General features: G+C 42.1%; 2 protein-coding genes across 5 annotated transcripts in view; both read right to left on the bottom strand.

The window, feature by feature from the left end:
- Positions 1–25,776, bottom strand: part of CPNE1 (copine 1) — a 40,238-nt gene that overhangs the window by 8,765 nt on the left and 5,697 nt on the right. For 3 of the 4 annotated variants that reach the window (XM_056507133.1, XM_056507132.1, XM_056507134.1), the window contains 7 exons: positions 4,682–4,810; positions 4,123–4,302; positions 3,281–3,355; positions 2,991–3,062; positions 2,254–2,337; positions 1,716–1,805; positions 928–1,026 (listed from right to left, as the gene is read on the bottom strand). In XM_056507133.1, coding sequence (XP_056363108.1) covers positions 928–1,026; positions 1,716–1,805; positions 2,254–2,337; positions 2,991–3,062; positions 3,281–3,355; positions 4,123–4,302; positions 4,682–4,810 — 729 coding nt within the window. Of the gene's footprint in view, positions 1–927; positions 1,027–1,715; positions 1,806–2,253; positions 2,338–2,990; positions 3,063–3,280; positions 3,356–4,122; positions 4,303–4,681; positions 4,811–24,021; positions 24,114–25,776 lie in introns of those variants that run through there. The other variant, XM_056507131.1, reaches the window with a different exon arrangement.
- Positions 19,624–24,142, bottom strand: RBM12 (RNA binding motif protein 12). The gene has a single exon (XM_056507130.1). It carries the CDS (start codon positions 24,140–24,142, stop codon positions 21,503–21,505), a length of 2,640 nt encoding a protein of 879 aa, XP_056363105.1. The 3' UTR covers positions 19,624–21,502.

The raw sequence follows: 25,776 nt of genomic DNA, 5'->3' as shown, positions 1-25,776 counted from the left end.
CAGGAGAGCAAATTATTGAAACAGACAGTGTCACACATTCCACAATTTCCAAGTTAGCAAAATACCCAACAGAATTAAGAAACTTAATTTTTAATGATCTGCAACTCCTTTGGCCACTATCTGAGAAGCTAAATGGGGTGCTTTTGCCACCAGCACTGGGCAGAGGAGGCAATCTCAGGGTGCCTCCAGAAAAGCCTAGGCCACAGGTTCCCAGTGGCAGTGTTTCCTTGCTTGGATTCACTTGCATTGGTTCTGAATTCACAAGGGCTAGAAAAAAAGGCAAGAAGCTTCCACCCACTTTTGGAATTATGACCAATCAAGCTGGCTGGCAACTGGAGTAGTCCTGGGCTATGTGTGCAAATACATCTGCCTCAGTTCAGGGGGGACATCTCCAGGAGAATGAGATGTCAGGTTTTCACTGCAGACAGCAAACCAAAACCAGCACCACCAGCATGTGACTCAACTTACTCTAGACTGGATGAACAAGACAAGTGCCCCTTGGAAGGACTGCTGCTCTGTTAGCTGGCAAGGTGACTAGAGTGCTCAGGAGGGTGACCAGCTCCAGCACAAAGATCATCTGAGACAAGCTGTGCCTCCAGACTCATCTGTAGCACCAACAAGCACTTCTATTTTCACTTGACTCAGCAGAGGCCAAAGCAAGTTGAACTGCTGGGAAAAGTAGCTCAGCAGGCAATAGGGCCAACAGATAACAGGCTCAAGGATATTTTTAGAAATAGGAATGGTAACAGAACCTAAAGAAAAGAAATTTTTATTCTTTCCAAATGGTGGTTTAGTAATACAAAAACACAGACAAAAACAGGCATGTTTGGAGGCAACAACTGAGAGTGCACGTCTGAGGTCAGTACCAGAGAGGGGGTTTGAAAGGCTGAGTTCTGGCCTGGGTTAGCAGGGGCTGAGGATGCTCACCTGAGAGCTGCCACCAGCTGCCTGCAGCTGCGCCAGGGTCGTCTCCAGAGCGCCGATCAAGTCGTGAGAGCCGTCGCTGTCGTGGTCTGAGCACTGCACCTGAGGGGGAGCAGCTCATGGGCAGCACTGCCATGGTCTGAGCACTGCACCTGAGGGGGGGAGCAGGCATTGCCATGGTCTGAGCACTGCACCTGAGAGGGGGGGAGCAGCTCATGGGCAGCACTGCCATGGTCTGAGCACTGCACCTGAGAGGGGGAGCAGCTCATGGGCAGCACTGCCATGGTCTGAGCACTGCACCTGAGAGCAGGAGGGAGCAGCCCATGGCAGGCACTGGGGAGACTGGCCATGGCTCACAGCTCTGCACCCATGCTGGGGAGCCCCCTGTGCCATCAGGACTGGGGAGGTTGACCACAGCACTAACAAACCCAGGAGCAAAGACACACAACCAGAATGAATCTCAAGAGAGAACATGTTCATTTCCTCACCTCTTCAAGTATGTGCAGTGAAAATTAAAAAAAAAATAATCTTTCCCTGGTTGAGATGTAAGAGATTAAATAAATATTTTTTTAAAAGAAACATTAAAATAAATTGTGTCTGCATTTCCTGACTTCTCAATTTGACAACTCATAATGTTTTAAAACAGACATATAATCACTTATCTGCCACACTACAATTCTAGAAAAGCAATCTAGTAACTTCAATAGGACTAGACAACTCAATAACTCACAGTTAGCATCAACAGAGAATGGATGACTTGGAACAACAAAGAGAATTTCTAAAGACTGTACCTTGATAGGTTTATTAAAATCTCCACCACAGAAAGTTTGCAAGGGAACACTGAACTTCCTCCAGCATGGATTTAAGTTATTCTTGATGACCTTAAAAAAATAATAGCATAATGTCACATGAGGAATACAGAGTGTAACTCACTAGGAATTATGACATGATGGCTCTTCATGGCAAATTTAGAGCAGCCTCAACCAGTACAACCATGGCACATATCAACAGCCAAGCAACAGCTCTGTAAGAAATAAAAGCTTGATGCTTTCAGTAAAGTTAAATTTTACAGCCAAGCTCAACACCATCAAAAAGGAAGAGAGACCCTCTTCCCACTTGCTGTCCATGGTCAGACTCCTCACTCAGGTAGCTCCATCCAGTCACCAGGCAGCAAACAAACAATTTGCTGCAGCCATAGTGAGCAGAATACCTTTTAACAGGATACTTTCTCTGCAAAACTGGTGCAAAGTGTGACCAGGAGTGGGACTCTCACTTTCAATAAGAGAAAGCTGTTTGATCAACTCAAGGAAAACAGTGTGGAAATTTTACCTCTGATCTGTACACGAGCTGCCATGTTCCAGCATCACTCTGCTTGTAAAACTCCAGAAATGGATCTGATTTACCAAACATATCCTGCACACAAAACCCCAGAAGTAATCAGCCTCCTCTGTATTTTACCAAAATTAGTAAAGAATAACTAATTAGTAGACAATACCTCAAACAAAGAACAAAGTCAAACAAACTATACATTCATCTTTCCTCATTTTCTTTTCCTTATAAAAACTGCTGCACTCTAAGTCATCAGCGTTTTTCAGCTCCAATTCCAAGAACTCCTCCTCAGACCACTTTTGTCCCTATAAATCACATCATTTTGCTAACTGAGAGTTAGGCCACTAAATTCCTGTATTGGTCTTTGGCTTAAAATAATATTGAGCAGAACACCTAAATTTCTACCTTTTCTTCTTTATCAAAAATACAGAAGTATCAGTTCACTGGAGACAATTATTTAACTGATTTGTATTCATATACAGAATGAATGTTCCAAAGCCAAAACAATATCTCAAAACCTAAACCTGGTAGCTGAATTTCTAGTTTGACATTGTGGACTTCAACATGCAATTGTATCTCAAATTTCCTCCACTGTAAATAAACACAAAACACAGCAAGCCTTTGCTCACACATGGATTAGTGGCTTAGCTGAATGCAAACACAGAGATTCCTGGCCCAAAGGCACAAAATGTAACTGCCAGAGAGGCATGCAATATAACTTTTTTTAAAAACAATACCTTTTTGTCCAAGTTTTTGGCTTCAATTTCCAAGTGCACAACTCTGGTATCCTTAATCTCCTCTGCTGAAATCTGTGCCATGGAAATTTAGGGGTGGGGGGGAGAAATGTTAAACAAGAAATCACAGAGTTTTGCATATATTTTGTACATAAAAGAAACTGTACTTTCTTTTAAATATCTGTCTCCTGTATATATGTAGCATTTGAAGATACACTGACAGGAAACCAGAAAAGCCACTTTATCCCAGACAACACATTGAGAGAGTTTTTTCAAACAAAAGCCTTATCTACCGTAATAGTGCCCTTTCCTGCTGGCTTTCCCTGCTTCAATTCCAGTGGTCTGGTGAACACTGAGCTGGACACAACCTAAGGTTAGAAGATAGATAATAAAAATATCAGGTTAGACAAAGAGGAAAGAATTACTCTTCAGGTGCAAGGTTTTCAACCTCTCATAAAAGTTCTACCAAGATTTAAATGTGTTTCCAACAGTGACAGCCATCGATTTGTGCTCCTGAACAGTCTGAAAATCATCTTCTCTCACTATCCAGAAAACAGTGCCCACAAACACAACTCCAAACTTAACTTTAGCTTCCTATTTTTGCTACCTCTTATACACAAGAGGCATTGTCACCACAAGCAGCCAAAAAGCTACTAAAATTTAAAATACTATTTATTGAGTCTTTCTTTAGTAATATGAATCCCACTTTTCTTCTCCCACCTAGCTATACAAACATTCCCTTCTAGCTATTCTAAATATTCCCTTCTCAGGAAATGAACATGGAATCTCAAGTAGCCTTCTTTCCCCTGATTTACCACCGGACAGTCACTCTGTGCAAAGGAAACTCCATGAGAGCCCTCCAACACCACGATTCCTACACCCAGACTGCCTTTAGTGCTGCAAGTGCCTCCCAAGTTAAGGAATTAATTACAAAATACCTGTATTTCTAACCTTTGCTTTGTGATGGACACAATGATTTTTCTAAGGACATTCAATGGTAACACAAATGAACGTGTTAACAGTGTTCACAAATTTGAGTATGTTGAAGCCTTTGGCAACGCAGATTTTTGCTTCATTTTTATAATAAAGCCAACTGTCTCAGCTATTTTGTACATCACTTAACACATGTACATACCTGTCCCAGCGTGCACTCAATCCCTCCCAGGTAGTCATCATCGTTTAAATCAAAGGACTTGTTATCAATATCGTACACGCCAAATTTCAGCTTCTGCACCTTCTCAAAGTAGTAGTCCACAACCAGTTTCTTGCAGAATTCAGGGTCTTGGCAGTTCTTGATCTTTTCTGTGCGATCCAGCTGCACAAACACAGGAGTGAAAGTGCTGACAATGAGTAAGAAGCCGGTGTTAGCCCACAAGGCTGCACCCCCGGACCGAGCATACTGAACACACTGCTGTACGGAAATGTGAAATGCAGCAGGGAAAGCTGCTGAAACAATGCACTCTGGAGTGTGTGCTCCGGGGCCAGCCACACCATTACAGCAAACGAGCCTCCTGATGCAACTCCGAGCAGGCAAGTCAGCAATTAGAGAAACCGCTGGAGGTTTGAACGCGGGCAATGGCGCTGCTCACCAATCGCCAATTTCATTAAGTATGTCATGCACCTGCCAGGAACAGCTCGGGGATGGGCAGGGCGACTCGGCGTGCCCGCAGCCCCGGCAGCGCGGCCGCTCTTACCTCAGCCCAGCGGCCCCCGCCCGCGTCCTGCAGCAGGACGCACAGCGGGTCCGAGCGGGAGCCCAGGTCCCTGTCGAGGAGGCTCCGGCAGGACACGGACAGCTCCACGCGGGACACGCAGGCGGCCATCTGCGGGCAGAGCACAGCGTCAGGCGGCGCGGCCCGGGCCCGGCGCGGCGGAGCGGGAGCGGAGCGGGGAACGGGAGCGGAGCGGGGCCGGGCCGGCGGGGCGGGGCGGGAGCGGAGCGGTAGCGGAGGGAACGGGAGCGGGAGCGGAACGGGAACGGAGCGGGGCCGGGCGGGAGCGGAACGGGAGCGGGATCGGGAGCGGAACGGGAGCGGAACGGGAGCGGCGGGGCGGGGCGGGGCCGGGATCGGGAGCGGAGCGGGGCCGGGCCGGCGGGGCGGGAGCGGAACGGGAGCGGAACGGGAGCGGCGGGGCGGGGCGGGGCCGGGATCGGGAGCGGAGCGGGGCCGGCGGGGCGGGGCGGGGCCCCCGCAGCTCCGCGGCCGCTCCCGGCACAGCGCGGCCCCGCCTCGCCCCGGCTCTCGGATTCACCTACTCCTACCCGGCTCGCCCCGCAGGAGCCTTCCCTCTGCCGCCTCAGGTTTCTACAAAGGGCCGCTCGCAGCCAGGCACGGCACGGGGACCGGCACACGGACCGGCACCGGGAGCTCGGCCCCGCCGCCCCGCGCGGAGGAAGCGCTGCCAGGCCCCGCTCAGCCGCACAACCCCCGCGCCCTGCCCGGGCTGCCTCCCGGAACACCCCAGCATCACCCCACAACCAGGGCATAACCAACTCTCATTACACATCAAACTGCTTCTGTTTGAGGAACAGCTATAATTCTCAAACTGAATTAGAAGATAAGGCTTCCAGCATCAAAATATTACAGAGACTGGACAGTTTGGGGACTAGAGCTTTAAACGGGAATATTTCATAGAGAAGCTTCTTCTGAGTCAGGAAATAAAAAACACTTGCTTTGGCCTTTTAGTACCCAAGTACCCAAGCATATTTTAATAAACTTGTTTGAAGTAGTCTAGTGATCCGCTGTTCAAACTACTGGCAGAAGCCATCCATTTTCCACTCAGTCACTTTCAACCCAAACTAAGATTGACAAAGAAACCACTGACTTTAATAAATACATTTCTCCTAAAAATCACAAGAACCAGGTATCAAGTTTTTTCTTTGCTACACATCTCATGCCACCAGACCAGCTTTCATCTCACACAGACAACAGCAAAAATTTGTTTGACACCCAATATTTGACAGCAAGCTTAGGACGTCCAGTCTGGGCTCCTTTGCCAACATTTTGCCTCTGTTTTTCTCTACTGCAAAAAAGTTCTGAACTAACAGAAGGCACCTTTCCTCCCCACTAGAGCTCCAAGCATCAGGAGTAAAGTTAAGCTCAAAGAAACAGCCCTCCATAAGCTTTAGCATCCCCAGCAGAGTGGTTATTTCTGGGAGAAAACCCAGCACTGCAGACCTTAAGCTGAGTGCTGAAGAAGCCCACACGTTATTCCATGTGACAAAGACACCAAAAGGCAAGAGTTTGAGATAGCAGCTGTTAAACAACACAATGCCAGGAGGTGAAGGGACTCAATCACCTCTTACCTGCTGCCTGAATCTCTTCTCCAGATCAGCAGCAATGAAACTATAAAAATACTCCACTGTTTCAAGGGTTTGACTTCCAGTACCCTAATACACAGAAGGCTGTCTCATCTAATTGTTTTAAATTTACTAATGGCATAGGATTTCCCTTGCAATACAGCTGCAGCCCAGATGTTCTGCTGAACCACTGGGGACATTGCAAACTACAGGGGATCCTTTCCCACTGGATCCTCTGCTCCATCAGGAGATCTCAGGGCATTACATACATACATACATACAGGGCACATAACACCAAGACACCACAGAGCACAAGCTGTCTGGGGTGGCTGAGCAGCAACTGTCCTGACCTGCTCCTGTGCCCTTCCTCACCAACTCAGGGGACAGCAAGACAGCAGGGTTAGCAACTACACACTGAATCCTTGTGAAAAGAAGAGGGAGAGATCCTTAACAGATTCAGATTTTTTTAAAAATTTAACCTGAAAACACTGGTTTGAACCTCAGCCAGCAATTATTTACAAATTACTGCTATGAATGTCCTCAAAGAGCCCACACAAGCTTTTCACTTCATGCCTACCAAAACACACTGTCTGATGTTCTCCAGTATCAGACCATCCCTTGGATAGCAGCAGAAAATCCTGGTCTCTGACATCCCAGCAGCAAGAACAACGAGGAGCTGGTCTGCTCAGACACAGCATCCATTCCAGCCAAGCCTGCTCAGCCCCCAGGTAGCAACTCTGCCCAGTTACCCTGCTCATGCAGTTAACTCAGCAGCACAAGTCTCTGGAAAGCTGCCTGCATTTGAAAAGCTTAGAAAGATCAAAAGTTGAACGTATTTTCATCCCCAAACAAACATATTTTAAAAAAATCTGAATGGGAAGAAAAAAATAGTGAGGTTCCTCACCAATTAGAAAAACTAGCTCCAGCTTGATTTTTAACAGGATCTCATTATGGTAATATTGGTTCAAAGTTTTTATTTTCCTCCATAAAGTAAGATTCCTGGAATCTACTTTCCTTTCTCACAGTAAACTGTAGTGATTGCATCTCTCTTTCTAAACAGAAGTGAATCATTTATGTGAAATATATCAGCTGGCAGTTTCTCTCCATAGAGTCCCAGTTCCCTTCCTCTGAGAGAAATGACAATTCCAAAAGTTTTCAAAATGCCAGCAATTAGTGCTTGGACTTAGAACCACGCCAGAGGCAACACAAGCCCTCCCTCTGCTCCTCTTTAAGCAGGAGCCTACGATGCTTTCTCTGATTTGCACTTCCACACAGGCTGCAACATCCTCTGGCCCTTCCTTACTCTGCAGCTCACTCAAGGGACAGGCTGCAGCATCACCAGGCTGGAGCAGCACTGCACCCCTTCCCTGTGAACACACAGCAACCTCCTGGGGGTCACTGAGCTCAGTGCACGCAGGCTCTGACCTCAAGCTAAGCATACAGCTCGCTGCAATTACACTGAAAGAACTTGGGTTTTTTATTTTTATTAACAGCCTTCCTTTTTTTTCCTCAGCATGCATTCAAGAACACCAACTGTATTCAGCTTGCAGACTGAAATGAACATTTCAAAACCACATTTCAAGTTGTTTCACTGAGTTTTCACAGAGCATACTTATTTGTATCCATTCATACACACAAAATAAACTTAGTTTTTGGACTTGCAGCAGCATTTATAATGGCAGAATATTATTTACATTTGTTGCAACAAATTTTTCCAGCAGTTTCAGAAATTCTAAAATGCACTGTTCTCCTATTTTCCCCCTCACAACCACCCTTGATAATTAATATTGATGTCTACTACTTGAAGCTTCTGGTTTACAGAAGACAATAGATATTTCCAAAGCAAAACCAGCAGCTAAAGCAAACTACTTTCCACAAAGTTATCACATTTCATTTATAAAGACTTCATTATACTTGATCCTGATCAGTTTGCAATAATGACAGTTTAACAACCTCCAACTGCCACTAGTACATTAAAGTACAGCACAGTCTGGAAGTCTCAAAACTAATCTAGCCACAGAAATTCAGATTACCAAGTGAAAATGAACTCCAAAAGCAGTAGTAAGTTCAAACTATCTTTAAAATACAGAAAACAGAACTACTGGCTACATCTCATTGTAGAGGTTTCCAATGAAAAGGCAATGTAAGCAAGGCAGCAGGCAATTGCTGCTGCTTGAAATAGCTTGTAAAATACAGCTGAGGTTGTGCTACATCCCCATGATCAATGATTACATGGACAGCAGCCACAAACACCTGATCCACTGCTCCCACAGCCTGGGGATCTCACTGGTGAGAGGCATCACAACCAATTCTGTACATTCCCTCAAGAGTTTCCAACATACAGCTTCAGATTCATCAGGTACCTCTTTTTTTTTTTTGCTCTCATTTAGAATTGCACATGATATAATACCACATTTTGAAGAAAACTAATTATTTCACCCATGGTATCCCTATCAACACTAGAGCAAAACACTATCCACAGAAATCTGCAAGATCCCAAGCACATACTCCAGAGAAGTCTTTCACTACCCAACCAGAGTCATTCCCACTTGCTCAAGTAAAACTCAGAATGGCTCCATACTGGTGCTCAGACAACAAGCTGAGGTCCATTTTAAAATAAGTCAAAATAACTTTTACTATGTGTACCAGCTTTTCCCTGTAAAGATGATCATAAACACCAATAGTTGTACAATACATATGAAAAGATAAATCTCAATCTTTCAATAGAGCTCTTCTACACTGAAATTAAGCAGTAAAAGCAGTAAAGAAGTTGGTCCTTAATAATCAAACCAAGATGAAAAATAAAAAGCTGCTTTCTAGGAAAATCACAGAGGACATTTATGCTACATACTCAGAAGAATAAGTACCTGCTATTTTCTGGAGTTTCATATAAACATTTCAGAACTTCCAACCTTTTTCACGTTTCTGCAGAAAAGGCAACTTCCTTCCACACAGAACACTTTCCAACATAAAGAAAATCAACACATTGACAAGTCTATAATATTAAATTTATTATTCCTCTAGTGATTGAGCTTTTCCAAAGCTTAAAGCAAGTCAGTTTTAAGAGAAGAAAGCACTGTACACTTATGGTTGGAGAAAACTCCAAACCAAGAGTGATTGAAGGCTTTAACTTCTCAGTTCAGAGCTTTGGAGGGTCTTGCATTTCCCCAAAATGCCACATATGGGTGCCTGAAGCATAAGCTCCTCTTTGCTCATCCCTCCTGCACGAGTGCCATCATTTAGTCAATTAAGGATCAAGTGCTGGACACTCTACGGTGAGAATTATTGAACTGCACACTTTGATTTATTCACTTCCATCCCTCAGTCAGCCTGAGGGCCAGAGGTTCCTCTTCAGGCTGGGAGGATGGGGTGAGGACAGTGGCTCACAGAACCCACAGTCACCCAGAGCACATGAACAATCTAAAACTTCATGGCACCAACCACCACCAGCAGTGTTTTCAGCAGTGCCACAAAGTGGTATCTTCTTGAGAGAGAACAGGAGCACAATCACTGAATACAGCCTTGGGGCTCAGTCTGGTTTCACTGCTCCCCATAAAATGAAATATAAACAAGGATTCAGCCCAAGAAAACCTGCAGGTTTTTTTGTATTTAATCACTAATAAATTCTCATTAAATACTGCACAAAATACCAAACCAGCTCTATTTCAGTTCACACCAAATTTTACACATTAATTTAACTCAAACTTAAGGTTTTAATGCCTGTGCTCCAGGACAGCTGATTTCCAATGAATTTAGTCTGTTCTAGACTGGCCATAACTTCTGCCTCACATTCTGCTTACAACCCCAGCACAAATGTCAGCAATCATGTCAGCAGGATGTCCCTACTAAAATTTTCATTACCTTGGCATTTTGCTATCCAACAACTCAAGAAATTAATCCAACACATGTAACAGAGCATCCCCATTAATTAATCTTGCACTTATCAAAAACTTGTCCCCACCTCCTTGTCTCTTGCTTAGTTTAATCCTACATATTCCAGTTATCACCCAACTTTCTTCAAAGCTCCTCCTCTTTTACTGCTCTGATCCCAAAATAGGCAGACCAGAAGAAGCAATGCTTTCTCTTCTTAGTTCAGTTTTGAGGGGATGGCCTCTTACATTTTGGGTTTTGATTTTACAATGCTGATCCCAGTGCTGAGGGGTCAGGATCACTTTCTGAATGTGTTATCAGAATAAAAATTATAATTTGATCCTTCTTTCCTGAATACCATAAGGCTCTAAAAGAAATCATATAGCTAGGTTTGTAACACCAGATGCACTAAAACACATCTTTATTTTAAACTGAGATTAAGAGAGTCTAATGAGAAGGACCACAGTCCATAAATTTGTTCAATAAAGGCCTTTTCCAGCACTCCAGCTCTTCTGGGGGCCACAGAGCCTCATCCCACAGCCCTGGATTTTCTGCAGCAAATATAAATGGCTGCAACTTTTTCTACCATTTCATGATTCCTGGTGGTTTGCAGTAGGATGCAAGTGCTTTAAGATCACTGCTGCTACAGGCAGGGAATAAATCACTGTCCTCCACCCTGTGTTCCAAGCTGTCACCATACATACAAGGGGTTAATTAACAGCTATCACAAATTTGACATATAACCTGAAACAAAAGGCATCTCCTCAGTGTTACAAAACAAAGAGAATGGTGAATACTATAAAGAACAACTTCCTGAACAAACCACTGTCAGCTTGCTTCAGTCCTGGCACAGAGTGCCCATGGCTCCAGGGGTGAGAGCTGCCAGGGAGGAGGACATGCTTCCTGCAGGGCCAAGGGAGCCTGTGCTGGTGCTGAAACTCTGAGCCAGCCCAGCCCCTGGGCTGAAACTGCACTGCAGGACTCAGCAAGCACCTTACAGCTCCAGCCTGGCTCTGTTCAAGGTCTCCTCATGAACCCTGAAGCTCTAAAACCACCACAAAAATGGGGAGGTGGGGGGTGGTTGTCCAAAGTCAGTCCTTGGGTACCAGCTTGGACAACCCAACCTCCAAGAAGCTCCTGGAAACTGAGACAAAGCTCCCACTTCCAACAAAAACAAAACAAAACAAAACAAAACAAAACAAACAAACAAACAAACAAAAAACAAAAAAAAACCAAACAAACAAAAAAAAAACAACAAAAAAAAAACCAACCAAAAAAACCCACCCCAAAATAAACAAACAAGCAAGCAAACAAACACACAAAAAAGCTGAAACAAATCACAACAATCACAAATGGGATGGTAATTTTGATAATTTCCAGTAAAAAATGCAAACAAGAACTTTAATCAGTTCATCTTCTTTACTGCAGCTTCTCCCCACCCAAGAGCCAAATCCCAACTCTGCAGAAAAAGCACCTTCTACACATTCACCTTTCCACTTGTACAATGTTCCCTGTTAACTTGTACACCACCAAAATACCCCTTAATCATGAAAATAAACTCAAATAAATGCTCCTGCATGCCTTCACTCTAGATATATTCTCCACTTTTCTGAGAAATAAGAAACTGATAAGTCAAAACTAAAACTATTTCAAATATTAGTTTGAAACATATTAAATTGCAAAAAGTTTCAAATTAACACCTGGACTTAAGCAAAACTTATTACTAAACCAAACTCTTTAAGCAAAGAAAACTATTTCAAAGTTCTTCATAGTATTAAATAGCAGAATATCAATATTTTCATTTCCTTGAAAAACTAACTAAACACAGGCTAGGGCTTTGGAGTCAGTTACTAGACTTAAGCTATAATAGTAGCAATCCTAAAAGTGTTCACTGACTCCTCCCACAAACTAAGATTTTTTTTCCCCATTCCTTTCATATTTATGCAGCTGCTTTTTCTTTCCCCTCACCATGATTCTCAACTATTTATTACTGAAACCTGAAGAACAACTTAATTGAAAAACAGACTTACCATCTCAACCACACAGACCTTTGCAACAACCCCAAATGTGTATTTTACATGGAAATCACCTTTGCCTTTCTCCTCTAAGCTCTTGTTCTTTCCCTTAAACTCCAGTTCTGTCCCATTCCCCAGGTAAATCCAGCTGTCTGTCACTCAATCTTCCATTTTTCCATCCAAGCTCCTTAAGCTGAGATCAGACTATACCACATTCCTCTTCTTTGGCTCTTCACCTACACTGCAGCTTTACCAGCAAGCACCTCCACACACCACTTCTTACTTACTTGCACCCAGGATTTTTGAAGTGATTCCTCAGCATTCATTCTGCTTGCCTCCTCACATCCTCCACCCTTCCCAAACTCTGGGAATTTAAACTACAGAACTACAATCCTGTAGCTACACTACATCAATAGAATTTTACCCATTCCTCCAAAACTGGGCATGGTGACTTCAAGGCAGAAACTCAGTAAGGCCATTTATCAGACTAGTCCATACTGTGTGAACAGCAGGAGTTCAAAGGAAGACTTGAAATACAAACATGCCAAGGACTTTGGTGGCTAAGTTGTACCAACAGCCATTTAATCAATGAGAAGTTTGTCATACCTTCTTATTGCTGAATCAGCACCAGAAAATACTGAAACACTACAGAGGAATTCTTTACACTATTCTCAGTCACCCTGCAGTTATTATGGCACAATGACAACCCTTGTCTAAAAAATTAGTAAGGACATGAAGCAGAAGTGACTTTCCAATTCCTCACACTTTAAGAACCACATTACCCCTTCACACTATATAAGTCAGGCTTTCTTCTTTATGGACTTTAATACTGAACCTAGCTCATGAAATATGATCCAGAAAAAAATCCCAAACCTTAGTATTAGTTCTGCAGTACTCCCAGGAAATTGATTTCTTTGACTTATTCATTGCAAGTTCAGCCTAATAGCCAACACTCTCAGTTTTTTCTGCTTTTGAGTGTATGCTTCCTTTTAAGAGAGAGATTCACATTGATACTACTTTTCTGTCACTAATTATTACCACCTATAGGATAAACATCTTAGCTTCTCCCTCCTAATCTGTTGCAAAATTATGACACTTCAAAACAAACTAAAAACTCCCACCACCAGAAAAGCCTGGCATTAAGGAAGCAGAATAAAGGGAAGGATATCACAGGGGATTTTCAAGGTTGTTTTTTCTCTCGCCCATTCAGACTAACAATAGAACAATTTAAAGGCCACAAACACCAAACAGACCTCCTGTTCCCTTTCAGTTCTGTTCCAGATTCAACCTCTCTTGCCAGGGCACCTTCACAAAAGCACAAACATCACAACAGTGGTTCAAGCTACTCCCTTTGTGTCAGAGACAAGTGGGTCAAAATGATCCAGCCCAATATTCCTGCATTAAGGGAGATCACACAAATGCAGGCACACAATTATTTCCTCAAATGTTCTTCCAGGTCTGCTATCCACAGTCTGTGCACTGCAATAGTTTCCAATGTATATCCTGAAGAAGTATGTGAGTTATTAGGTTTGAATTTGCTACAAAGGTGTTCCACACACTTGAGAAAACATGTCTCTGCAAGCCAAGCACCTGAAAACCCCTACAACTCCCACCAGGGACCCTCTTTCTTTTCTCCAAGTGAAATGAATAGTTTCAATCAACTTTTAAGAAATATGACTGCACTGAGGCAGACAGAATTCTCCAAGCAAAAACCTCTCTGATGAAAAATCTAGAGTAAATTTAACAGCTACAAAAGAATGAAATAAATTACACTCCAAGTTCCCACCATTAGGTGGAACCTGCAAACTTGGGTTACAAATGGCAGAGCACACCTGTCTCAAGCAGGCAGCAGTCAGGACAAGCATCAGACTGACAGGGCACCAGTCACTTGTCCCTCCAGATTCAGAGCCTTTATGAGAACCTAATGCAGTAGCAGGGGGATTTGGAAAGCACAAAAAGATTAAAACAGTATCTGTGAGCTGCCCTAAAAATTTTCAAAAAACAAGTCCTTTCTACCTAAACAACTTCTTCAAACCTAAACAAGACAGAGGTCATACATCACCACACCATGGCTGGCACAGAACACAGTTACAGGGATTCCTCTCACCTTTCGTAATAACAAAATTCTGTGATATTATGGTTTTATTCATTTTTGTCATTGCACTGAAATAGCTGGAATTTCATAGAGACACATTACCTGCAGATTAATTAGGATTCATAATACATTCACTTATTATTTAGTTTAAAACTAAGCATTTTAGGTTTCAGAAAACTTACTGTTGTTTCTGCTTGAAGCTGTTTTTACACACCAAACTAATGACAAAATTTAATACAAAAAGTAACACAAGCTACCACGCAGAAGGAAAAGACTACAAAGTCTTCTGTTCCTAGAGACATTAAAGTAGCCAAATGCCACCTAATCATTCAAAGAAGTAGCATGATATAGTGCTTGTGCTGCAAGGAAGAAATGCCATTTATTGCCTTAACAAAACTACTGTCAGTTACCCAAAGGGAGGGCTAAGTGTCCAGATGACAAAAAAAGGCCTTAAAAAAATTCAGGATATTTGTGCAGTAGGTCATGGTGTTGTGCATGCAATTTTCCACATATGTTTGAAAGGTTTTTTTTAAAAGATGCATCCAGTTAAAATATACACACTGACTTAAGTGATAACAACTACAGTTGTCTTTAAAATAACTTTAAAAAGATTTACCATCAAAAACTATTCTGATTTCCAATCTAAGAAAACATAAGACACTGCAGAGCTCAAGTTTTACTGTTTAACAGCAACTCATTTAGATCAATTACCTATCTCATACATTCATTTTAACAGCTGAATTTACATTTCAGATCAGTTTAAGAATGTAAGCATTTACTCACTGGTTTATTGTGATCCTTTTCACACAAACTCAGTGCTGAAGTTTCTGAACCCACATACATTCTTCATTAGATTAGAGTAGCACTTGTTTGTTTTCACTACAGCTAAAGCATGACAGTTTGGCCTCAATTTTCAATTTCCCTCCTAATGCCCCATCTCTGATGATAAAACTGAAGTTCACTTAAAGTGAGGAAGAAAACTTTCTTAGCTATACCACCACCACCTCTCTGCACACATACAAATGGACTCAAGTCCATATTTGAAAAGAGCTCTAAGTGCTGTTAAAAACACTCTTATGTATTCATGTAAGACTGGACCTGCAAACCAGAAAACTGGCTTTGCAGCAATGTTGGAATGTAGTGGGGGTACCCCAGGCAGATGAATTTGTGGTACTCAATAACTGCCCCCCCTCCTTAAGGAACAGGGCTTCCTGTACATTCAGCCAGTGAACTGCCAGTGTCCAACATTAATTAGCCCTTCACTTCTATAGCTGGTTGCACTAGTGTTGCTCAAACCTACATGGTTTATAAATTCTGCCCTTGTATTAGGAACATCTGCCCAATAATGAAAAAGTATTGGCAACCATCACTTTCACTTCAGAGTTGAGCTTCCTGTTCAAACAAGCAAGGGCTTTCCACAATCCATATCCATCCTCCTGTCAAAACAAGCAGCAATGCTTTGTTATACAAAGAGGTTTCATAAAAAGCTCATTGAGAAGCACATTCTGGCAAATGCCACCACTGCAAGGTCACTAAACCTTGGGTGCTACACAGAGGTTTCTCATTTTACTGTCAGAGATCCTATGAATTTCATCATAAAAGGCACTCAACCAAAATTCCAGAAGTAGTGAAGGTTCTGACTACAGCACTGTTTTCCTCTCCAAATCTGCCTAAGTGACCAGAAAGCATTTCTGAGCTTTCCACTGTCACACAGAGCAGTGCTACATCCACATATCCACATTCAACAGCAAACAGTCGACATCAAACTGTTTGCTCCAAACTCTGGAATTGCTAACTGGAACTTCCACCCTCCCTCAGATGGTCAGAAATCAGAGCCCAACCCAAGCAATTCCTTGTTTAACAATACTGTAACTACAACACAAAGAGCAGTGACCAGCCCAAAAGGCTAGGCTATGCCAGAGCAGTATTAATCTCCATTTTCCCTGTGCAAGCCTTACAAGTCCTTACTTTTTGGTTTTAAACTTCAGAGGGAAATTAAATTAACACTCCTGTGTACTGTGCACTGCAGGGGCAATCCCCACCCCAGGCCCCAAACTCTTTCCTGGCTATGATCTGTGATCAACCAGGTCTAATTCACCAGCAAGTCACAGCAAAAGAACTCAGAAGTTGAAGAAAACAGTGAAGCTGGTGTGAGAATAGCAAATACAGAGTTACAAACTGATTTTGTGGAATTCAGACTCATGCTAAAAAAACTCACATTCCCATTAAGCTTACTTAAATGTATTTGGGGAGCAACAATAAGACCATTTGAATTTCAGGCTGTAGACATGAGAACACACCAGAGAGAGCCACAAAGGAGTAGGCTTTGCCTCTGCAGAAGCAGCAAAGGAACTCAGGTAGACTCATCTGACTAATTCTCTCTGAAGCTACCTTGCTGTGAATTCACAAGCAAACCCAGAATGATAACAAAGGAATCTGCACACAAGTGAATACCAGCAAGTGAAAGGAGTCACAGCCAAATCATCTGACACCCATGTTCAGGCTGCAACTGGCAAAAAGGAACACTTTTAGGATTGCTTTATTTCCATTTGGTGCTTACATCCAGGAGTGAAAGGCATCCAGGTCAGGGAAGTGACAAACACCCCCTGCACAAACACTGGAACATTGCACATAGTAACAAACCTCCAAGAAAATCAGTAACAACGTCATCTATGTAGAAAACTAGCCACAGTTAGACCTACCTGATCATGAGATAGGGAAAGAGAGGTAGCACACAGCCACAAATCAATGTACTACCAACCAACAGGTTTTCATTCCATGGAATATCCAGACTGTGGAAGAAACAAATCTTTGAACTGCAATCACATTCTCACTGCCAAAACCAGATAGGAAGAGAACCCTTTGAGGTTATTCTTCCTGCAGAAGCATTAAACAGATTCCCTTCCTCTCCCTCTGTACACAAACTCTAGCTCAGTGGTCCCAAAGCCATGAAAAAAAATACAGCCACAGAGCAGCAAGGAGCATCAACAAACCTGGAAAGGAGCAAAGACAACCAAATGTATTTGGCAATTCTGCCACCAGGCCAAAGCAGAGCTTATGAAAAACCTTACAGCAACAGAATAAAGCATCTCATTTTCAAAGACATGCACACCTAAAGCAGCAAACTGACATATTTCCCTAAACTCCAACTAAATGTTTCTTAATATGTCCATTTCAAATTTGCTTCTTTCCAACCAATTAGCAAATATAGCAACTAGTTGTTTTCTTGCACTACAGTCCACATTGAACAGGAATTGCAATCCTTTGTTTCAGGGCCTAATCCATGTATCTGAATAATCAACCTAAACCAGCTTCTCTCACACAGTGGTCCATTGGCCAACCAGAGGTTTTCAGTGGTCCACAATACACAGCAGGTTCAGTTTTGCAGATCAGAAGGCCAGCACAGTTCAGTGCTGCTAACAACCTGCTGAGGGCCAGCAGCACTTGCCACAGGAAGCAGCAACTTTGGAACCACCACAGCAGACTGAGGACAAACAAAATAAAGAAACCACAATCGTTATTTACATTTAATGCACCACTGGTGTGCCTAGAAACTGGAAACATCCTCTTTTGTAGAGCCTACAGTCTTCAGTGCTCCAAAATGCTCTCAGCAAAACAAACTGCTGATTGCACCAAGTATAGGCAATGACCTTAGAGACAGCATGAGCAATGTGGAACTCAGCAGCACATACATTTTTTAAAAGGCAGACCTTCAATGTCATCTCATACACAACTACAGTCTTCATTTTTGCATCAATCTTTCTCTCCACTCGACAAAAATGCAGCGCATAGACACTCCAGGAAAATACTACATGCTATGAAAGGAATGCTACTTAAAATAAAGCATCCTTCAGGTTTCTTTAAACCTACAAAGCCTCAAACCTCTCATAAATCTACCTTTAGACCATAGCAACAATTCATCGATAAAGAACTGGTTTTAATGGTGATATTACAGAATGCCAACAAAATCTGTGACATTTATGAGCAACTGCTTGAAATTTGCTAATACTAAGTCACACTTTCATCCAGCTACTGAAGTTCTTTCATGTAAGTCACAATTTTATCATTGACCAACTGCATTTATTTCTATTTAGAATGGGAAAAAACCCATACATTAAACAAATCATGTTGTGAATGTAACATTTCACTTTTTTTTTTTTTTTTCCAAGCAGTAGTACTTACACACATAAGGAACTGCTAAAAAGACCAACTTAGCCAGTTATTTAAACTCAGGTACCTTCTTGCCATTACTTGGAGGATTCGGGACATCAGTGTCACTGAGTGCATTGTTCCAATGGGGCTAAGGATGGAACCTCCTGCCACTCAAGGCATCAAGGTCAAACAACGGGGGATTTGAGCAGCATCCATCAGCTGATTCTGTCTATTGCCACCTCTTGCCAGTGATCAGCTTGGGGTATTATATCCAGCAGCAGTTTTGCACCTTCCACACTGGAGATGGGACCTCAGAGGTCCTACCCTTATTTTTAAGGCGGTCCATGAATATTGACAAGTGCTAAGTAAGCAATTTTATGAACTCTAGACATGTAGGCTAAGGGTATCACTCATAATTTAGGGTAACATGCAGCTTAAGGATACTTCTAACATGAAACCACATTGTTAAACAGTTTGTATTGACCCTCCATAATAAACTTTGTTCTGTATGTGTTTTGAAGGATCAACTGTAACTATTTGAATTGATGCACTGTTTCTCATACATACAGAAAAACTAAGCATGCCATGACTTCCTATTTTTTTCCAAGAGTCTACTCTTATTGAAGAGGGGATATTTACTGATTTATGCTAAAAGATGAGAATCAACTGCTTGGCAAAACAAAGAGCCCCTGCCCCACCCCAAATCCTCCGTTTAAACACTGCATCCAAGTCAACATTCCCAACACCCATGGCTTTCTGGTTTGTGCTTTTTTTCCAGATAAGCATTGAAGCATCTTTAGACCATACAGAAAGATCAAGAATCAGAACAAAGCTTTCCAAAACAAACCTGCCCTTTCAGCAAGTTCAAAGGAACAGGCACACAAGCATGTTTCACAGCATATGCTGTGTCTAGCCCAAGCACTAGAAGCCTTGGATACATTACCAAGGGGACCACGATGTGAAATCAAAAGACTGCAACACAGAGCTGTGGATCTAATTTCAGACACCTGTAGTTTAATTACATTTCACAACAAAGCAAGCATTGTTGTGATGCATTTGAACTTGAAAAAGCAGTTATCACCAGTTTTGGTGAGTCAACACACACTAATATCTTAAAACAATTCTGTGAACAACGAAGCCAAGTTTTCCTTTTCAGTAATTTTATTCTAATGTGAAACATGAAGAAACAAGCACCCAAAAAACTCCAATATAGTATGAAACTTTAATAAAAGTTGCTTAAAAAACAAAGAGCAAAATTTTAAAATAAACTGACTTGACTCCTAATCACACATCTTTCTGACATCAGGAAGAGTACTTTCAGACTGTCGGGGAAAAAAAAAGAAAGAAACAAAGATCTGCTGTTGAAACATTACTCCCAAAGACTGTTGAAATGCATAACATGAAGCTTCAGAGACAGACAGTTTTATTAACAGGAGGCTTAATTTTAAACAGTATATACAAATCACATGACTTTTCCAAAGTTGGGACCACCTAGTAATCTGTCAAAACAAAATTATGCTAATGAATTACAGAAGCATCTGTGTAATGCAACCACCTCTTTATTGAAGTACACCTTTATACAATCCTTCCACGGATTCCTGTACTGTGAAATCCTCTCAGGATGCAGCGCTGCACAGGTTTGCAAATCTCTCCTACACACCACATGAATAAAACTGTTGCCACTTGCACCTCTCAATTTTGCCTGTCCATACACTTCAGTGCAACACCAAAAGGCACTGTTCTTCTTAGTCAAAAAAACCCAAAAACAGTTTGAAGTTTACTATGTTTAAGTACAATGATTTGCAGGGAATAGCAGGATTTTTTTCAGGCAATGTCCAAGTGTTAAAATTTATCATAAGCCAAGCAAGGATGAACCAAAAAAATTCTACTTTTCACTTGCGTAATTACTTCCTTTCCATTTCTGTTTTTCCATGGAAGGTTTCACTGCACAACAAAGAAAATGGCAACTCTTTACAGACTTTGAATACAACAGCACAACTTTATTGCAAAAATATATAGTAAACTCAGTATTTTCAAGTTTTGGAGAAAAATAAATTTTATCTCTGAATTCATCCATAGCAGTAATTCACAACAGAGTTGCTGAAGATACAAGTTTCTTTCATAATAACCTAATTTAAAACTTTATCTGGACTCCAATATTCTACTAATAATCACCACTTTGGTTCTCTTAGCAGAGACTCTATGCGAGGAGTTCAAGAGACATGTGAGAAACACCAATATCCTACTAGTGTCAAAGATCCTTTCCCAACTGATTTGTATAATCCTAACAAATCAAGCTACTTAAACAATAATGATTATTTTCAACTGAAAACATTTTAAATGCACTATAAAACTCATATGATTTACGTTTGAGGTTAGCTATACTTGTGGCAAAAGTCTTATTCTGCACAGTTATAATTGCAATATATAAATAACTAAAGGTTATACCACAAAGAACAGCTTGAATTTTACAGAACGATTCTGCTCATACTCATAGGAATTAGTTTGGTAGACACATCAGCAAAGGGCATAATTCAACTGTTCATACAGTGAGATTTTTGGAAAAAATAAAGATACATACACAAAACAATCGATCTGTGTACACTGAGAATTCATTCAGTTGCAGAATAAAATCAGGACTTTAAACAAAGCTTTGACCTGTGAACAATGCGAAATCAGCCAGCTTTTAACCAAATCTAAAAATAGCTATCTATTTTACAATGGCTTACAAGAACACCACTGAAGAGCTTCACTGACTTCATCTATTTCCCTTATCCAAAACTATGTCAAACCAATCTCAGTTTCTCAATAAGCACTGTGTCCAGAAGAGTTTACCAAACTTTTACGACGAATAAGCATCTGTCCAGCTTCTCCACAAACTTGTACGAGGAAAATCCACCGCACCTCTCTCCTTGCAGTGTTTCTTATGTAATGGCAAACCCAGTGCTCTGTCTTATCAAAACCCATCTGTTTTACAATTGAAACAATCCACAGGTTCTATCCTGGAAATACTATAAAAACCAATCCAGATGCATTTGTCACAGCACTATGAATATCTATTCTACAACTACTTGATGAACAGCTACCCTAATACAAGTTTTACTTTTCTGGAACCTATAGGCCTGTCATTTAAATCAACAACAGCTGCCATAGCTTCATCACGAGACTCAAATGCAACCATTGCTTCTCCAGTGGGCATACCTTTTTCATTGTATTTTAAGCACACTGAACCAGGGATCACTTGGTAACCATAAAAGAAATCCAAAATTTCATCCACCGAAACAGTAAAGGGCATATTCTGCACTTTAATGACAGTTGGCCCTGGCTTCCCAGACCCTGTTCCAAAACCCGGGGGTCCACCAATATGTATGTTTCCTGGTCCGGGTCCAAACCCTGGAGGTCCACTTAAATGTCCAAGACCGCTAGCAATTGCTGGAGGACCAGCACCAAAGGCAGGGGGCCCACCTAAATTGCCAGGACCATTACCAAATGTCTGAGGACCCCCTGCAAAACCTGCTGGTCCTGTCAAATTAGCAGGACCACCTGCAAAGCCTGGTACCTCAATACTTGCACCAGGTAAACCAGTAGCTGCAACTGTGGGTATTCCTGGTCTAGAATCGGGAAAGCCACCTATTCCAGGTGGTGGTAAAGGGGGACCAAATGTGCCAGAGCCGCTGAAGTTACCAGGGAAATTGAACGGAGGACCATTATTTGCTTCTTTAGCACTTCCCCCCAAGAAAGCATGCTCATCCCCAGCAGGGCCCTGCGCTCCGGGCACAGCCGCATTTCCCTGGATCGGGATTTTCAGGATTTTCTTCCCTTGAGATGGTGGGTTTCTCTCAATATCTCTCATTTCCTCGACGGTTATCAAACGCAAATTAACATCTCTTCCATTCAGCTTTTTACGGTGCAAGCGCTCTGCCTTACGAGCATCATCTTCAGCTTTAAACTGAACCAGTGCTTGTCCTAAACCTTGCCCATTATTATCAACGAGAATTTGTACAGAGTTTTCTTCTACTGCCAGTCCCTCTAGAAATTGAAGGATTTCAATTTTTGTTATATTGTATGGAATATTAGATATATGTGCACACAGTTTTGGCAAGCCTGATTCTCCCTCAGCGTTCATCAAGATTTCTCTCTGGTCATAGCTGAAGTTCTGCAATCTTTTACGAATCATATCTATTTTTTCTAACATTGCCTTTTTAGTAATTGGATGTACCTGAATGAAGCGATTCCCTATGTACTGTTTATGATGACACAAAGCTGCTTTATAATCAGCTTCATTCCTAAACTCAACAAATCCCTCTCCAATTGCCTTCCCATTAGGTCCATAAGCTATATAAATGCTGTCCTCAACTATATCCAGCTTTTTAAAAAAATCTATCACATGTTTGTTCTCAGATTCAAAGGGAAGACCTTTCAAATAAACACAGAAACCGTGCTCATGGGGAGATCTCGACCGCGACCTTTTCTGTCCAGTGGGAGATTTGGACCTAGGATGAGGCTGGGGAGGAGGATGTGCCTGCCCAGAGGGACCCATGGTTTGCTTGAAAGTTATGTGGCCTCCAGCAGCTACCCACTGTCTCTCTGTTGCAGGACTAACTTCAACATAGCGCTGAATCATCAGCATTCTGTTTCGCTTCAGTGCTTCAAATGTATCTTGAGGAGAAAAAAACTTAACTAGTCCATTTCCATTATTTCGACCTACATGATCCTTCAGCATATGGATTGCATCCACACGGAGCCCAAGGAAAAAGTCTTTCACATCAGATTCTGTTGCAGTAAAGGGCATTCCATGAACGCTGACATACAAATCATCAGGATTGATTGGAATTGGCTTGACACTACCTTGAGAATTCATCTGGATAGGATTTACAGGATTCATGGGACCAATAAACAATGGATTCAAGCCGCTGTTCATATTCACTGCTGCTCCAGACCCATTCATTCCAGTGGGCAAGGGTGCTACAGGTGGAGGATTCATAGGAGGCATTCCTGATATGGGAGGCAGAGGCGTCATTGGAGGTACAGGGGGCACAGGGGGTATTGGAGGAACTGGAGGAACAGGAGGCAGTGTGGGTACAGGAGGTGGAACAGGTATAGGGGGAATAGAAGGCATTGGTGGCAAAGATGGCATAGCTGGGATAGGAGGGATTGGTGGAGGAGGTACTGTGTTCATTGGGGATGCTGTGCTAGGTATGGTTGAGCTAAATGTTGGACTGCCAAAGGTACTCCCAAGATTTGGAGGTGCAGTCCCAATACTGGCAGTAGAAAATGTGGATATGTTTTTATTGCTTTCATGCACCGTAGTAGAAGCAGTTACTACACTAGGAGAAGGATTATTAAAGCTAGGTACAGTAGTAGGTAAGTTAACCCTTCCACTCATTCCAGAACTAGGTGGTGGTCCCGACCTGCTAGCATTTGCTGGTGGCATATCTAGATTGGCAGTTTCAAAACGCCTACGACTGAGCTCTATCATGTTCTGCATTTCAGTTTTACTGCTCAGCAACAACGTTACTTTTGACCCTTTAATTGTACCACCTGTGCGCATCATACCAAGCCTTGCATCTTCATCAGTGGCAAAAACGATGAAAGCCTCACCCAGTTCACCCCCTACAATATGCACGCCCCCATCGGGAATGGTCAATCCAGAGAAGAAGTGGCGAATGTCCATGGTCCCCGCCACAATCGGGAGACCTTGCAAGCGGATGACCACAGCCATGCTGCGCTGAAACAACACACACCTGCAGATGAGAAAAGGCAACGGCTATGTCAGACTACTGTTTGTGACACCAGGCAATTACCTACAGACACCATCTACTACAGCAGATACACACCTAACAGCATCTTGCAAAGATTAAATGTGTTTATACTCCAAGTTCCTTATTCATGTTTGTTTACTTCACACAGACTGAAGTATTAAACATTTACCAACACCATCAGCATACATTTTTCGCTAGAAATTCCAAAATAGCTGTGATACTAAGACCCACAAGTGTCAGTTAAGAAAAAAAACAAAGGAACATCAAAAATCAGAACTATTACAGCACTAGTTCAATATTTAATGGAATGTAAGCAAAAGTATTTTAGCCACACGAAACAAAATTAATTTACTGTACACCGATATGGTATCCACTGTACCTGACAATGTGACTGAAAAATTCTGCAGCGCTATGGGAAACAAACAGTTCCCTTTAATCTGGGGAAGGATTTTACCTCCTGCCAGGTGAAGGCAACTAGAAATGTAACAGTGGGTTGGTTAAGAACAAAACCCCATTCGGACTGTTAGCAACTGTGAGACTCACAAGACATCCTGACAGGGACCATCTATATTATACTGACCTCATGGTTTTCTCCTAGCAAAGGCAAGAGGTCCAGGTGACCTGAAGCTTGCTATTATAAACTAGTGCCAGACATTCTGTGACAATAGAGACCTCAGCTAAATTAAATTAACATCTACGCATATCTAGCTAGATATATGGCCTTTACAATTTTCAAAAACAAGACATTTTTACATAGTTGCAGATATTCTGTCTAGCATGACCCTTTATGTCTCAGACATAAGAAAACTATCTCCACAGCTGACATTAGTAGATACTTAAGGTAATTCTGAACAGCTACCTTGTCACCTCAGAAGTCTGAGGGTCGTACCAGTAGTTAAAGAGGAAACTAGACACTTGTCACCTATGCAAACCTCCAACAAAGGCTGAAAGCATCATATTAAATAATATTAGCACAATTCAACAGTTCAGAAGCCAGTCTCTCATCCTAAACCATCAGCAATAGCACCATGCTTCACCTGAGCCACTTCATCTCTGAAACTTTTTGACTTCCTAAGTACAAGCCAGTTCAGTATCTGTATGGAAGATCTCCAAGGCTCCCATAAGTCACATACCCGTAGTGTTAACTCAGCATTTGAAATCAAGGATGAACCAGATCACAGACTCACAGAACTATTTAGGCTGCAAAAGACCTTAAAGATCAAGTGCAATCAGATGCCCCAATGCAACACTACAAAGCTATGCATCAAACACTCCTGACCATTACCAAAGCTCTGACCAACTACAATCAATAACCATCTCCCAGCAGTTCAGCTACATCCCTGTATACAGTCAAATATCTAAGTTGGCTCCATTTGCTTGTCCGGGTCATCCAAATACCTTAGAAAAGACAAGTCTTGAATGACTAGATAAAGCCACAATTTAACCAGGTAAGGCTGAATTCAGCACTTAATGAAAACAGAAGTAACAGTTCTATGGGGTGAAAAAGCAACATTCTTTTGTTTGCATGATGGAACCTAGAATTACTAAAATGAGTCCTTAAGTATTTTGTTTCTGTTGACCAACACACCAGAGC

Source organism: Oenanthe melanoleuca, chromosome 20 (genome assembly GCF_029582105.1).
Source record: "Oenanthe melanoleuca isolate GR-GAL-2019-014 chromosome 20, OMel1.0, whole genome shotgun sequence".
NCBI lineage: Eukaryota > Metazoa > Chordata > Aves > Passeriformes > Muscicapidae > Oenanthe > Oenanthe melanoleuca.
The sequence above is the reverse complement of the archived record's forward strand: the minus strand, read 5'-3'. Positions and strand labels throughout refer to the sequence as shown.